Source organism: Pseudorasbora parva, chromosome 18 (assembly GCF_024679245.1).
Source record: "Pseudorasbora parva isolate DD20220531a chromosome 18, ASM2467924v1, whole genome shotgun sequence".
In the NCBI taxonomy this organism is placed as follows: Eukaryota; Metazoa; Chordata; class Actinopteri; order Cypriniformes; family Gobionidae; genus Pseudorasbora; species Pseudorasbora parva.
Window position 1 is genome coordinate 26008619 of NC_090189.1, and position 17087 is coordinate 26025705.

The window sequence follows — 17087 nt, forward strand, 5'->3', positions numbered from 1 at the left end:
TATCTGGTTCCTCTTAGAAAAGAGTTTTCCGTTAGAGGTCGCTGTGGAGCGTTGGCGTTTCAGTACTGTAGATGCTGGTTTAAATGTCCCTGTGGCTGCTGCTGTAATCACTAGTACTGTAATGGCCATATTGTCTGGTGGACAATGAGCTGACTGTGTACAGGGTATTTTGTTTTCATAAATCGAACTCCAAGCACATGGTTTGTGCTCTAAAGCATTTGGATTCTGAATCCAAAATGGTTTCCTCCTGCCTCCTGGATTTTCAGTGCGAGGTTGTGAGTTACAACAGGGACCCCTAGTGTTCACCATGCAGAATGTGAAACCGTTAGACAGTATTTGTGGTCATTGGTTACTGTCAGAAGAATTGAAGAATTGAAACTGAAAAAAAACTGAAGAGCTTTTTAGGTATTTTGGCATGGCTAGAATCACGTGTATGAGAGTTGACTAAAAGAGTGCATGGGTAGAAAATGTTTCCATTTCCTAAGAATGACAGTGTGGCATTAGCAATACTGTATTTTGGGATAATGATATTGGGTATAAAATGAGGTTTTTTTTAAGCGTGTGTGCGAGTTTTGAATGGAGCATATGAGGTTACGCCAGAAAATGTTCAGTTTTACAAAATACTAAATTATTTTTTGAAAAGAAAAGCTGTTTTATATAAACATGTATAGTTTACCCATCCATCCAACTTCCTTAAACTTGATCATTTTTCTTAAACTAACTGTCTAACAGTTGTGTTTCCAGACGATGTTTATCAAAAGTTCCTTGATAACTGCTGTTTCTGCCAAAACGACTTGCACTACCGTTCAAAAGTTTGGAGTCCGTATTATTCTTTTTTATTTGAAGTAGAAGTAATTCGAATGGAGAATGGAGTAATGATGCTGAAATTTCAGCTTTGTGTCACAGGAATAAAATATATTAAAAAAGAAAACCGTTATTTTGAATTAAAATATTTTTCACAATTTGCGATCAAATAAATGCAGTCTTTGTGAGCATTCTTTCTTTTCAAAACCATTAAAAAATCTCCAAACTTTTGAATGTTTGTGTATCTATGGTTATCCTTACCAACTAGTACTTTAATAAAAACCGCTGCGACTTGAACGATTTTGAAAGCTACTTATATTGTTTGAAGGATATCCCATAATGATCTTTTATTTTGAACAGTATTAGCTGTAATATTTGAGCATTAGTCTGCAATAATAAACAACTCATAGGTCAAGGGTTGAACCTAAACTTGCCTGAAGTGGAAGACCTAAATAAACGGGCCTTTCTTTCATATCTGAAGGTGTAGATACTTGAGAAATAAGTGTCACTATATTTCACCAGATTTGTTATGTTTTTTGTTTTAGTTTCCATTGAAACTTGTTCTTGGCAGCTTGGCTGTTGAGCTCATGTACCTTTATTACTTGTATTCTTTATTGTAGAGAACTTTTAATGTAGTGTAATACTAGTTTACTTGTCAATTACTTTGTGCTCCTATCATACCTTTTTGATAATATTATAGTATAAATATTTTATCTATTCGGGATGCTGAAATTCAGCTCCCTTTTTCAGCCGTTTTTGGTTGGTTGTGCAAAAACATTTTGTGTAACCTAAGTGTAATCAGATAATCGGAGAGCAATGGAGGTTTGTCTACACAGGACAGGACAGAATAGAATAGAAGTTGTTTAAAACCACTATTTGTAAACCCATTTTTTTGTCTTTAATATATTAACATTGTGACTTATTTAGAAGCATATTTTTGTATAGCTTTACTATTATATTTGTGTTTTACAATCAGCTGAAAATAGTTTTGTTTACATGTACCAGACATGTAAAGTTTAGCATGTAAATGCATCGGTGTCTGATCCCAGGCATTACAGTTTTGATTTATATTTGGAGACGTCAGTGCCTGAAGTTTCAAATGTACCTCAAAGATGGTTGGTAGATATCAACATACACCAAGTAATTTGCCTTTGAGCTACACTTGTGATTGTTTATCAGTATATGAATATGTATTTTTTGTTTGTCCTTGTTTTTGTTTTTTTTTAAACTGTAAATATTCATGCCATGTACAAAGAAAATTAGCTGTATTATAAATATTCTCCTAATGTTTTTTCTGTTCTTTTTTAAAATAAAATGTTTACACACAAAAAACAACTGAGGCTGAATTCATTGTGGCTTTAAAGCAAAAGAAAATCATTTTTAGACACAAAATATTGTCACACATTTTATTGATAGTTCATCTCACCTCTCCCACAAGATCAATAAATACACAGTTGATAGTCATTTCAGTCGGCTAAATGACATTGTATTAGTCTGTAAGTCAAAAAATTTACATTATTTCAGCAGCTACTATAACTTTAAGTGACAGGCAACAGTTACGAAAGAGTGAACTTCACTAGGAAGAACCTGTGTGGAAGCTCGTTTCCGCCACAGACCAAAAATAAAAAGGTAATTGCGACCTTTTATCTCAGAATCGCGTGATATAAAGTTGCAATTGCGAGGTTTTAACGTAAGAATTGCATATTATAAAGTCGCAATTCTATTAAAAAAAAATATATATATATTTCTCGCAATTGCGTGAGGGGGGAAGGATGTGATATTTTTTTTTATTCTGTGGCGGAAACAAGATTCCATAAGAACCTAACCAGAAAAAAATGATTTATTGGTGCTTTAAAGTAGGCTAGCCTATGTTGGTAAAGTCCTGGAAAAGTGTCTAGGGATATCATGACCCACTGTACATGAGTAAAGGCGGGAAACTTAAATGTGGCTCTCTATAATTGCATGTCTTCTGGAAGTCTTATAGATTATATATGTACGGAAACTTGTTTCTGCCACAGAATAAAACATTTTTAAAGATAATTGCGACTTTTTAATCTCACAATTGCGAGTTATAGCCTAAAGTCCAATTATGAGGGGGGAAAAACTTTTTTCCTTAGAATTGCGAGTTTGTATCTCACAAGACAACTTGCAATTGTGTTATAACATCGGAATTGCGAGTTTATATCAGACGTTTAAATGTGCACTCGTCATTGAAAAAAAAACTGGTTGTAATTAGCCTACCTTTTTTATTGTTTTATTCTCTGGCGGAAACGAGCGTCAATAGGTAGGCTATCAAAGATTTGAATGTAGCCATTCAAAATGTTTCACTTTTAGGCCTATTTAGTCGTTAGATTTACGTATTGAATAATTTAAAACATTTTAAATCACGAGGGTGCCTTTTAAAAGAAAGAATAACTTGCCACATTCCCTGTGATTGTTATGACATCTGCAGGTGGAATCTGTCATCTTCTCCTTGTCAGGCAATGAGGTTTGATCATAATAACAATAACATCATAACAGAATTTCTCCCCCTAGAGGTTGCACATAAACAACCAATCAAAAGTTTGGGGTCAATGAGAAGTCTCATGCTCACCAAGGCTGCATTTAATTGATCAAAAATACATTACAAAAATGTGAAATACCATTACAATTTAAAATAACTGTTTTGTATTAGAATATATTTTAAACTGTAACTTATTCCTGTGATGGCAAAGCTGTATATTCTACATCATTACTCCAGATTTCAGTGTCACATGATCCTTCAGAAATCATTCTAATATGCAGATAATCTGCTAAAGAAATATTCCTTATTATTATCAATGTTGAAACAGTTGTGGAATGGAACAACATATGGAAACCATGATGTAGTTTTTCCAGATTTTTGGATGAAGAGAACATTCAAAAGAAAAGCTTTTATTTGAAATAGAAATCCTTGTCTTTACTGTGACTTTTGATCAATTTAATGCATCATTGATGAATAACATTATTAATTTCTTTAAATAAAATGTAAAAAAGGAATTACAGGAAATTATTATTCATGAGTATCTTCAGTGAACACATTAGGGGCTATTTAGTCCAATGGGATTTTTGGATTGGTATGGTCCTCCTATACATGCTCCCAAATGATTCCTCATTACTGGCTAAACTTTTGGTCTGTCTGTCTTTGCTCCTCAAACAGTTCTCACAACTCAGTTCTCCAAGTTCCATCTTCCCAGGTATACCGAGAAGACTCGCCAAAGCTCCAGTTAATTCAGATTTGCTTATCTTAAAAGTCATTATTTGAATTGAATAAGAACTTTATTCGAAGTAACTATGAAAGCAGAAAACATTGATTTTGGGGATGAGAGTATTTGTGGGGCTGCAGTAGTGGGAATGTCAAGCTAAGGGAAATCGACAGCACTGGTTTTGCAGTGAAGGAGCTTGATACGGCGTCAGGAGTCACTTGATCAACAGAGGCAGCGGCGGTCGCTCTTGGTCACCTCCTCTGATGAATGCACAACGTTGGGAACGAAACCACTCTTGACGCCCTCCCAGCCCTCCTGTATGTTGATGTCACCAGATTTGACCAGCTCGAAGATATCCCGAGTCAGCTCTGTGAAAGCCCTCTCTACATTTATGGCGTCGCGGGCCGAGGTCTCCACATAGCGCATGCCGTAAGCGGCTGCCAGTTTCTCTGCCTCCTGCTGGCTCACCTGCCGCTGCTGCTCCAGGTCACACTTGTGGCCGACCAGTAAGAAGACGATGCTGTGCGGCTGCACATGACTGCGCGCTTCCTCCAGCCACTCGTGGACATTTTGGAAGGAGCGCCGGTTGGTGATGTCGAAAAGCAAAAGGCCACCCACTGAATTACGATAATAAGCCCTTGTTATAGATCTAGATCACATACAGGGGAGAAGAGCAGATGATATCAGACAAGTGGGGGAACACATTGCACATTACATTACACATTTACATTATAAATTGATTTATTAAATAATATTAAAACTAGCACGGAAGTACGTTATGGAAATTTTGCTGGTAACCTGTTAGAAAGCTATTACAGGAAAATCCTGAGCCTGAAGTTCCAGAAATAAACGATGGAATAACAAATCTTTGTTTACAATCTGAGAAATTCTGAATCAGAATAAGTGGATTATATTTTTCCACTTAGAACAGAGATCCCTAATGTGAACATAAGACATTTTTCAAAATGCTCCTATGAACGATTAATAAAGAAAATCACTTTGTAAATAAACGATGAACAGAAGAAGGGATATATTAGCAGCAGACTTTTAATTTGAATATCACAGGATAGTTTAACATCTCATAAAATACCAGACAAAGAACAGAACTAAACTCAGGACCTAACGTTGTGGTCAGAATTACTGGCACCCCTGGTAAATATGATCAAGAAATATTATTAAAAAAAAATCTGCATTGTTTATCCTTTTGATCTAGCAATTCAAAAATTTGCAAAAACCTAACCTTTCATTGAAGAAAACTAATTGAAAGTAGAGGTAAATCACATTATGAAACTAAAAAAAAAACTAAAACTTTTTCTCTAAAACACGATTAGTGATGTTTTTAATAACAAAATTTCGGGAGGAGCATGTTCAGATAATTAAACCCAATTAAACACAAGTGGAGCACACCAAGCTAATCAACGATAAAGGGGTGTGTATATATTCTGCAGATTTACCTTCTTTCGTTGACCATTTTCATTTTAGCATCCCTCCACCGTCCTCACTTGATTCTAACAAACTCTAATTAGAAGTCAACACAATCTATAATACACTTCAGTCTAGTTGTAGGGTATCTATCACGGGGGGAGAGGGGTACTCTGGGTTCGGGCCAAATTCCGGGCCCTCCCCCGGACAGCACGCCAAATACACATAATCTTTACTCTGTTTAATTTGATGTAAGTGTGAACTTGTGAATTTAATTTTAGCACACCAGGGTGACTAGGAACATGACATTATCTAGTTATGGCTTCTTGTTTCACGGGAGTATAATAAATATGAGGAAACTCAAATGCCAAATTCCCTTAATCATTCATCCAATGGGAAAAAAACAAAGAATATAGTTCTGATGTGCAGCAAAGGATTGATGAGCTTCACAAAATAGAAAGTAGCTGTAAGAAAAAGTATTGAAAATCCCTATTTCCACCATCAGGGCTGCATTTCCCGATAATGTTGTCTCTTAGCGCGCTACAAAGACTCTAAAGGTATAACTTAACTGAAGGTATACCATTTCTAGGCGTGCTTCCCGAACTATACCTTAGGAGGTTGCTTAAGGTAAACCTTCTTAAGTGGATGTTAGCAGGTACTGTCCGTGGCGGCGATGCTGAATTGGCTTATATCGATGGCTCAAGAATCGTTTATTTACTCTATGCAGGGGCTGTTTTTGCGTTATGCAAAAAATGTATGTTCTTTATAAAATAAGCACTTCAGTAATAGTTGAACTTTCATTTATCATACAAAATTGCACCTAAATTGGACATAATTCTGAAATGATTGCACAAACCAGCAATCTCATGCTCAACCGCATCATGAGCATCACGCGTCATTTAAATTATTACAATATATTTTCCATAGTGTCTTGATTTACTCCACAACCAGGGATGATTGCCCATGCAGCAGCTGCATCACATTATTGTGTAAATAACTAATTGATATTATTAGATGGCCTAGTCAATAAAAACGCAACACGCAAAACATATAATCAGCTGCTACTATGGCGGAGAAAAAAGAAAGAGGAGAGCAGCAGCTGGATTTCAGGGCTGAGGGGGTAGCTCCGTCTAGTTTGTCTCTACAAAGTTGGTCCAACAAGACCTAAAAGCTGCTGAATTTGCTGTCATGGTATAGGCGAAATTTATTTTGAATAGCAGCTTCTGACATGTTAGCCAGGGGATTAAAGTTTTCACCAGAGTGTACACACACTAAATGGCTCACCGGACGGCGCCGTCTTTGATTAAGCACAATTCTACAAAACTCCCCTCCACAATCATTCCCTTTAAATATGCTCCTAAGCCTCTCCTGTCTAATGGTTAGCCAGCTGATGTACCTTTGGATTAGCCTGACATGGTCATACTCAATTCTAGTCAGAATATGAGTCTGAAACTGCTCCATTGGGGTGTGATTATGGAGCGTGTTTCATTCGAACCAGGAAAGACCTCAATTGGATAGACCTACAACCAATCAGAGCAACCAAGCGACGTCAACAGAGTTCAACTGCACTGTGTTGCCAAATCCACGTTTTTTTCCCGCGGGTTGTTTTCTATGTTCGCGGGTTGAAGCGACTATTATAGCCCCGTTTCCACCAAAATTACCCGGAACAATTTGTACCAGGAACTTTTTTTACAGGAACTTTTCTCCCCCACAAACCTGCAACTGTCTGCGTTTCCACCGTGATCTAAAGTTCCGAGAAGATTAGGCAAATTAGTCCAGTGATGTACTGCGCGCGACTGCTCCTCCAAGTCAGTGACGGACAGTAATCATTTTTGTGTGTACCGACTGAAAGATTTAGTGGACTGTTTACATGAGACGTTATCTAAACCGATCTGGTGTTTACATGATGACTTTCAATCGCAATCATTTTGTCACATGGAGTTTGTCTGCCGCATCAAAAATGTCAACGCTGTTTTCTCCAGCAGCTGGAATGTGTTTACTGTAGCCATAGCAACTCTTAACGGCCACCAGGAATAATACAGTATTATTTATAGCTATTTATTTGTTGTAAAGTGTAATAATCATCTCAGAAAAAAAAAAATCTTCTGTCAGGTGCAGTTAAAGTAAAAACTGCCTGGGGCAATAGAGCAAGACTGATATTTACTGAACGTAGACCGAACCTCGCAAAAGACTTAAAAATGCCGGTTGAAATAAAATGCTGCGTGAGCTAAACCAATCAGCATGTTCAGCGTCCAAGTCCCGCCCTCGAAAGTTCCTGAACTTTGAAAAAGTACTACCCCGCGAGCAGGGCCGTTTGGAGGGGGAAATATTTACCCGGAACTTCATTTAGACCCTGGTTCCTGCGGTCTAAACACACCGAATACCACCCAAAGTTCCTGGTTCCTGGGTAAAGTTCCTGTGGTGGAAACGGGGCTTATGTGATATATAGACCCATGAGTGCGAATTTTAGAAGGCAACCTTGCCAAAATAACAGACATTTTACCCCCCAAACACCATTTTTCCCCCGGAGAACCCCCCGAGAAGCTATTGTTTTTGTACTAGTAGTTGGCGGGTTTTGTTGTAAAAACTTGGCAACCCTGGCTGCACACGCGCTGGAATAAATGATCTTTGCCAGTGTTGTAAAAAAATAAAAGAATTTAATGCTACACAGAGTACTTACCCAACATGATCATCATTTTTGAGAGAAATAGTGAAGGTGAATGCATATACAAACAAGCTCTCTGTTTAAGATTTGAACAAATATAATCCAAGCCCCTTTGATGACCTGCATGATTACGTTACTGTTGATCATCTGTCCGTCATCGTCTAAATCGCCCGCCCTGATGATTTCATTGGTCTAATCAGTTTCTGTTCGGAGATAATTACTCCTCTATGGAGCGAGGCCAGACCGAACCGCCGACCTAAACATTTTGTCGGTGGGGCTAAATTTGGCTGGCATCCAGGCTACCTTTGGATAATATCATTAAAAAGCTAACAACCATTAGTGTTTGTAATGACATTTTTTATGACAATTTTAATCCTTGCATAAAAAAAACAACAACAAAAAAACAAAAACAAAAAAACAAATTCAACTAGCCTATTTGAACACTGGGTATATATTACAACTTCGGAATTATATTCATATAATAATAATAATAATAATAATAATAATAATAATTTGTTACATTTATATAGCGCTTTTCTAGGCACTCAAAGCTCTTTACATAGAAAGGGAATCTCCTCAAACCACCACTAATGTGCAGCATCCACCGTGATGATGCAATGGCAGCCATATTGCACCAGAATGCTCACCACACACAAGCTGATTGGTGGAGAGTATAGACTGACATATAGAAGCTTTTTGCACAGTGGTGGCCACTAGTGGAATTAACTGTTAATAGTGATAAGGTATAGCTAAGAGTGGTCCAGACCAACCTTACAAAAGTATGACTTACAGAAGGTATTCTTAACTAAGTTCATTTCGGGAAACACATATTAACGTTAAGGGATACCTTAAGGTATAACTTAAGAATGACGTAGTGTTAAGAAGGTTTCGGGAAATACAGCCCTGGGCAATAATTAAGAAGTTACACTCTTTAATAAATATGTTACTAATCAGCCTGGAAGAGAACGTGTATCTATATTGTCCTAATGCACAGCGAAAAGAGAGAGACTGAGTGGCAAAAAACTCTCCAAGGATCACAGAACTGCAGAGATCGAGTCTTGGGGTTCAAGCCTAAAACAAATCAAACAACCCCTACATCACCACGTGTTGTTCGGGAGGGTTTAAAGAAAAATCCTTCTCGCGCATCCAAAAACAAATCAGTCAGATACAACTGGAACTTCAACAGGGACCGGCAACAATCCCGGCAGCAAACCCACCAGAAGGGTTGGTGTAAACATGGATAAAAAACAAAAACAGATTTTTTTACAGCCATATTTGATCATATTTACCAGGGGTCCCAATAATTCTGACTACAACTGTAAATACACAGGGGACTGAGGGAAAGATAATCAACAGAAATTGAAACAGGTGAGTAACTAAGTAGAAATGAAAGGTTAGATATGGGGGTCCCTTATTTTCTAAGGTTTATTTGAAAACATACCAGGGCCTTAACCACCATAGACATTGAGACATTGGACAAGTCCCCCCCGATAATTAGAAATGGCCAAAATTTGACATTTTTTGCACTGCTCTGCTGCGCTTCATTACGCAGCATTCTGTATGTTAGGATGACAAATGTTTTAAAAGTTGTATTTTAGTCTTGTTTGCACATAGACAGTAAAAGAACACAGCGACACAGCGATCCCATAGATTTCAACGGTGGATAAGGAGGTCAATAAGAGGCACTCACTTCCTGATGGCTGAGCGAACTGCGCAGGCTCAGACTGAGCTTGACAACGTAGATGTGACGTAAGCAACCTGTCTGACAGTTAGGTCTTCTAGTTGTTGTGGAAAGTGAAATCTGAATCACGTTGTTTAAATGTTTTGTCCCGATTTAGCTCACTATGGGCTTCTCCCCATTCTTCTCCCTTGACTTTATCAGACTTTATGTCTCCACGTCCCCCTGACTGTCTCATAGACAGTAAAAGATTGCATCTGAGCGTCTCCTCCTGTCTATACGGTAATTTCTCAACTGTGCGACAGAGTCGCGTTGGTTATGAAGCAATTGTTAGCCTATTTTTACAAAAATAGTTTCAACGGGGCGATACTGTAAGATACAAGGTAATTGAGCCTTTTATGCAGTGTTGTGTTTCTTTTTAACTAAACAATGGACAAATGGAGTCTTTAAACGCCTCAGATGTAAAGTTATTCACTGTCAAAGGGACGCAAAAATGAATGGGAGTCAATGGGATGCTAACAGCAGGTGATGGCTTGGTTAGCAATGGCCGCCCCTATGGGAGGAACCCTTTCCGACTGCTAGATTACCCCCTTGGGTTTGCCTCAGGTCTAGCGGCACTCCTCAATGTCAAAATGATTGAGATGGCCAATCAAATCAAAGTAGGCGGGGATATCGTTCTCTTTTGGTTCGTGCCCACAGTCTAGTTCATACACAGACGAGCGCGCGTCAATCTATCGCTTAATGCCGTTGCGGAGAGAGACTCTATTCTTCTCTGTGAAATCGCAAAATAAAAATTCACACAAACGTGTCCCTGTTCCTAATATACAATCATTGATGAACATGTTTGATTTTAATGAAGAAAAAAAACCTACTGGTATACAAAGGCCAATTAGAACTCAGAACCTTTGTCATGGTTAACGGAAATTCTACCCCCAGACCACGTACATTTGACACAAATTAATGCAAATGTTTGCAAATTCAAATTCAAACTAAAATTAGACCTAGAATTTATTTCACTGTTCTGTTTCTTTATGCTTCATTAAAAATAAAAAATAAAAATCCCCCCTCCCCAATGTTCAAGACATGGTTATGGCCTTGAAACACACACATAAAAACTGGCATGGAAGGCCATTCTTAAATGAACTTCCTTCTCATGCAATAAGATTTTAAAATAAATGCAATCAAATACCATCAGATGTACCTGAATCTCTCTTGGCCTGCCGTGTCCCAGATCTGAAGCTTGATGCGTTTGCCTGGTTCAATCTCCACCAGACGGGAGAAGAAGTCTACGCCAACAGTAGGATCAGACACCTGTGCAAAACGTCCTTCTGTGAAGCGTCTGATCAAACAAGACTTCCCCACCGTCGAGTCACCAATGACAATCAGCCGGAACTGGTACAGCCATATAGCTTCCATGTCTTATCTATCTGTCAAGGAATAACAGTATATGTTGTCAGAGAAAAAGATAGATTACTGAGTAAACCTAACCATGTACTTAATTGGAGGAGTAGTTCAACCAAAAATGTCAATTCTGCCAAAATGCACTTATCCTTGAATTTAGATTTTTGCTTTATTCAACTCAAAGACATTGTTATTCTGAAAGTCATGTTTTGAGGATCAGATCATGTAGATGAGCACTAGAACAGACTAACAGCTGAGCCTCCATCTTTAAATGGATGAGTAGTATCATTTAAATAGGTGTTATGTATAATTACCTTATTACATATATGATGCGTGACCATTCATTTGTATGCAAGTCCAAAGTATTAAATATATTTATACATCGGAATGATTTTGCTAATTGTATAGCCTAACTGAAGTCAAATTCAGAAAATTGATCGAACTGTAATGAAACAAAATTTCAGTGGTTGTATTAGTAGCAATCAGACCTGTGTTTTTAAATTACATTTTGATATAAAATAATAGGCCTGCTTTTAATGAATTGTTTAACACATCTTTAGTAGTAAACAAAAGATAAAGAATTTCATAACAACATCGCGTCTCTTGATAACGAGTCCCTCAAGCTAGCTAAAGCATAGTACATGCTTGCAGGCCTATGAGTTTAGCATCGCACTTGTTTAGAGAAATCGCTCTGTGAATGCATATTATTGTATCTTTTGTGTAGTTATTACCTTGGTTAAGCGTCTCAATGTCTGCGGACGGCAAGCCCCATATTCTTCGCTGTCTTTCCGTCAGAAAGCGTGTATCACCGTGACGTTCCCCGGCAAGGCATCCAAGCACACCCGAATGTGTGTGTGGATAAATGTGCAACTAGTCGCGCTTTGAATAGGTACTAAATGACCAAACGAATGACCATAATCGTCTGGTAACGTTTGCATTAAGACCTGTTACTTTCAGAATGCCCATACATTCTTTGTAAATTCATATTGTCAATCGAATGATTAGAGATAAAGAGATGTTTGTGAAAATGTGCTGATGAAATGGCAGTATCAGCATCATATAGCCTGACTCATCCCTCATCAGTACCATTACCGTAATAACTGCTAGAGCGACGCATTGTTGGCCGTGTCTCAAATCTCTGCTGTCACTTCCATGGAGGCTACTTGTTCAAAATTATTCAGATTTTCCATCACTTGTGCTTCCACCTTATTAATTTTTCTTGTTGTTTTTATTTAGTTGAATTACAGATTATATATATATATATATATATATATATATATATATATATATATATATATATATATATATATATATATATATATATATTTTTTTTTAGATCAGTATTACAAAGTATTGTCTTCTACTTCATTTCATTGTAAGCATAGTTTCAGTTGAAAATAATAGAAACATTTTAATTGAAATGTTCATTTAAAAACTATCATAAACCATAGTTTTGTTGGCTTACACTAAAACAATAAAGATAGATAGTTTATTTGAGTGTGCGAACCTCCTCAAATAACAAACAGGAATTACCATTGTTAAAAAAAACACAAGAAATTGAAGCAGCATGGACTGAAATAGAAAAATAAATACGTTTAAAGACCAACTTTAACTAATCAATATGTAGCCTACTCAAAATATTATTGGTAGGCTACCCTACTTGGACATAGGCTACATTGGAAAATGTTGCAACCCTCACGTCTGGTATAGCTTTAATATATAAAATGTTTAAAGTATAAAATTCATTATTATTACTAATTATTTTCTCTCGAAGGGCTAAAACAAATTGAATAATATTAATCAAACCATTTTAGACGGGGCGTGGCTATGACGCAGGCAGCGTGAGTTAATGGGCGTGGCACGTTCCATCATCACTCTATACTTGACAGTATCTGAAGAAGCTGAGTTCATCCGTTGCTTTTACCAGTTCTGTTCTTTGGAGAAAACACTTATACATTTATATTCATATTATTATTATTATTATTCATTTGTTTTCTTTCTCATATGTGGATTTAAATAGGGTAAACACACAACCTGTGCTTGTGTGCTATATTAGGAAGGAGCACCGTTTCGAAGTAACATGGGAACAGTTTGACCTAACATTTGAGCATTATATAAACTTTTTAAGAGCGCGTGCCTCTTACAAACTGTAATCCGTCAACAATGATCAATGGATAGGCTGTGATACATAAGCACTCATGTGCTACAAACTGTACAAAAAGTAGGTCACTGCGTTTATGATCCGGTTGTTTATTTGCCTTTTTTTAAGTCATCATGCAGAAAGAACATTTGTTCAAAGTTCTGGTCATCGGAGACCTCGGAGTTGGAAAAACGTCAATAATCAAGCGATACGTTCATCAGATATTTTCTCAACATTATCGCGCGACTATTGGAGTGGATTTTGCTCTTAAAGTCCTTCACTGGGACAGTCAGACGGTGGTCCGGCTGCAGTTATGGGATATAGCAGGTACGTCATCCCATTAATATGTTTAATGTAAAAAAATTATGTTTCAACTTTTTTTTTAACACACTGTTTCTTTAGTTATTTTTAGATGCTACATTACATTATTTAAGGTGCTTATCAAAAGGCATTAAGTAATGGATATGATATATTAGACAAGTTAGTTAGTCAACAGTCAATAGTTATTTTGAATGTACGTCCGTATAGTAAGACAAATCATTATAAGTATGCCTCTCTGAAATCTCTTCCCAATGAGTTGTCTTCTGTGAATGTGAAGGAATGTGTCTTGTGTTAATCTCAGCTAGTCTCATACTCGTGCTAAAGTCACATGAGAGTTTGAGGCCATAAACACACACACACACACACACACACACACACACACACACACACACACACACACACACACACACACACACACACACACACACACACACACACACACACACACACACACACACAGAGAGAGAGAGAGAGAGAGAGAGAGAGAGAGAGAGAGAGAAAGAGAGAGAGAGAGAGAGAGAGAGAGAGATAAGTTTTGATAAATGCATTGGGCTCTCATACTGTAGAATAACAAGAATAACACACTCAATGATTAAAAACATGATGCTATTAATGTCCGAGGGATGTTTGACCTTGATGTTGTGTTTTTGTGAATTGTGACGACTTTCCATAGGTGTAATGGATTTTAAACTGTAAAAACTGTACATTCTATCCCCCTACACTGCCCCTGCCCATACACCTAAACCTACCCATAACAGGAAACAATCTGCATTTTTACATTTTCAAAAAAAACAAACATAATTTAGTAGCTATGTTTATAAATTACATTACATACACAGTGTAGGTGATCTCAGTTTTATATTACTTGTACTACTAATAAGTACTACTACTAATATTAACAAATACACACACACACACACACACACACACACACACACAGTTTTGATAAATGCATTGGGCTCTCATACTGTAGGATTTATTATAAGAATAACACACTCAATGATTAAAAACATGATGCTATTTATGTCCGAGTGATGTTTGACCTCCCAATTTGCCATCCCACATTTGTCATAGGACAGGAGCGCTATGGGAACATGACAAGGGTTTACTATCGGGAGGCCGTGGGAGCCCTCATAGTATTTGATGTGACCAGAGCCTCCACGTTTGATGCGGTGCAGAAATGGAAAGACGACCTGGACATGAAGGTTACTCTCAGCAATGGCAAACCTGTCCCAGCTGTGCTTCTAGCCAACAAATCCGACCAATCACGCGAGGGGCTGCGTTCCCAGATTCCGAAGCTTGATTTGTTCTGCAAAGAGAATGGATTTGTGGGCTGGTTTGAGACATCTGCAAAGGTGAGGGGTATATTTAGCAAAAATGCATTGTTCTCATTAGCAGGAAGGCTTCTGTTTACCATCTACAGGCTCACTTTAATGAGTCGCAGTTGTGTGTGAAAGGGGACTGGTGTGCATAAGGCAGATGGGGCTATAAAGTGGTTCCTGGAATAAATGGCTTAACACCCGAATGTCTGAAACATTTTAACTCTGGATCACCTTTAATCACATTATGACTGTGCACTTTTGATTTTTACATCACAATTCTATTTTTAATACCATTTTCTAATAATTTCTACCAGGCCGTTTACAACTGCCTTGCCTATATATATTTTCAAACATAAGCTTCACACCATGAACAATAATGATAACTGGATTAACATCCACACCAGCGGACCATATCATTTATTCTGCTCAAGCTCTTAAAGCAGGATGGATTCTGATTGGCTGCTAATGTTTTAATCATTCTTCTGGGAGAGAAAAAATTGTTCTGAAAATGATTCCAACAATATCGTTTCACTGTGCTGTTATAGTTGTGGTGTGCTTTTATTCTTATTCTTATTTATTATTTTATATTTGGAACAGTTATATATATATATATATATATATATATATATATATATATATATATATATATATATATATATATATATATATATATATATATATAGTTATCGTTCTTGGTGTTAATGGACCTTTAGGGTTGCATTAAAATTTATGCCATAACAACTGTTGCATTCATCCTCGTGTAAATGTCACATGATCTGAGCTGAATAGACAGTGCTTTCCTTACATATGACTGACCAAAAATGTGCATGCGCTATAATAAATGTAAGTGACAAAATGAGGTTTGCATGTGATAGCAATACATAAATGGCATATCCAGTTAAGTATGCATTAGAATAATATTTCATTATTTTATGATCAGTAAGATTTTTAAGAAAATTCATATTTTAATTCAGCAAGGATGCATTAAACTGATATTGACAGTAAAGACATTTATAATCTTACAAAACCTTATTTCAAATACAATTCTATTCACCACAGAATCCTGAATAAAAATTATAATTTTTCAGAAAAAATGTACACATTTTCAACATATAATGATAAAAATAAGAAATGTTTCTTGAGCAGCTAATCATCAGAATGATTTCTGAAGGATCATGTGATACTGAAGACTGGGCTAAATGATGCTGAAAAGTCAGCTTTGCCATCAAATAAATAACAAAATTATGAATTATATTTCATAATAGTTTTTAACAGTATTTTTGAGCATAAGAGACTTATTTCAAATACATTAAAAAATCTTACTGACCCTAAACTTTTGAACGGTGATGTATATATTTCATGCATGTGACCGTAATTCAGGGTTGTGCTTTGTGATCTTATTGCCTGAATGACACTCATATTCTCTGTATTTCATTTTATGCCCACCGAAGGAGAATACAAACATCGAGGCGGCAGCTAAATGTCTGGTGGATCACATTTTAGCCCATGAGGAGAACATCATCAGCAACACAGACCCAGATGTGGTGGCCCTCCCTGGGTACAACAACAACACCAAAGAGCGGGTCCGAGGCAAATGCACGGCGTGTTCCAAATCTTAAATGAATGAAAGTCAGTGAGAAAGAAATGAAAATATATAGCAGTTTGTTTTAGATTTAAGCGGACTCAGCCATTGAATGGTACCCAAAACAATGAGATTCATCTTCAAGAGACAAGAAATGCAACAAAATGGCAGGGACGGTGAAAAAAGGATTGTGCTGAGCATGAAATCTCAAAATTAGACAGTGTTGGTTCCGCTTCAGTTTGAACCATTTGACTCATAAGTGTTCTGTTTACAGGTGAATGCTCTGCGATTTTAGCCAGGTATCAACTATTTCATCACACAAGTCTAGGTCAAATATGTATTTTTTGGACACTTTGTAAAGGGTGTAATATTTATTCAAACGTGGCCTCTGATTCAGTTGAAAACTATTATGTGTGCACACAGAATGGCTTAAGCTCCAGTATGTAGGAATGTTCTCCTGCAACCTCTTGCATTAAAAATAAAGCATGCAGCATTTTTCCTCCATGTAAGCTCTTGAATGTGTTATTG

The 17087-nt window shown here is 37.0% G+C and overlaps 2 protein-coding genes across 3 annotated transcripts; one reads left to right on the top strand and one right to left on the bottom strand.

The window, feature by feature from the left end:
- Positions 1–2196: 2196 nt before the first annotated feature.
- On the bottom strand, positions 2197–12267 carry rab39ba (RAB39B, member RAS oncogene family a). 2 transcript variants are annotated; one of them, XM_067423319.1, is made up of 3 exons: positions 11926–12267; positions 10995–11216; positions 2197–4677 (listed from the first exon to the last, which is right to left on the bottom strand). In XM_067423319.1, the coding sequence occupies exons 2-3, from the start codon at positions 11207–11209 to the stop codon at positions 4251–4253; spliced, it is 642 nt and encodes a 213-aa protein (XP_067279420.1). In that variant the 5' UTR covers positions 11210–11216; positions 11926–12267; the 3' UTR covers positions 2197–4250. The 2 variants fall into 2 exon arrangements, with proteins under 2 accessions (XP_067279420.1, XP_067279419.1); XM_067423318.1 differs by having other exon boundaries at positions 10995–11220.
- Positions 12268–13094: 827 nt separating this feature from the next.
- rab38c (RAB38c, member of RAS oncogene family) lies at positions 13095–17053 on the top strand. The gene is made up of 3 exons (XM_067423532.1): positions 13095–13661; positions 14730–15010; positions 16429–17053. The coding sequence occupies exons 1-3, from the start codon at positions 13469–13471 to the stop codon at positions 16594–16596; spliced, it is 642 nt and encodes a 213-aa protein (XP_067279633.1). The 5' UTR covers positions 13095–13468; the 3' UTR covers positions 16597–17053.
- The last annotated feature ends 34 nt before the right edge of the window (positions 17054–17087 follow it).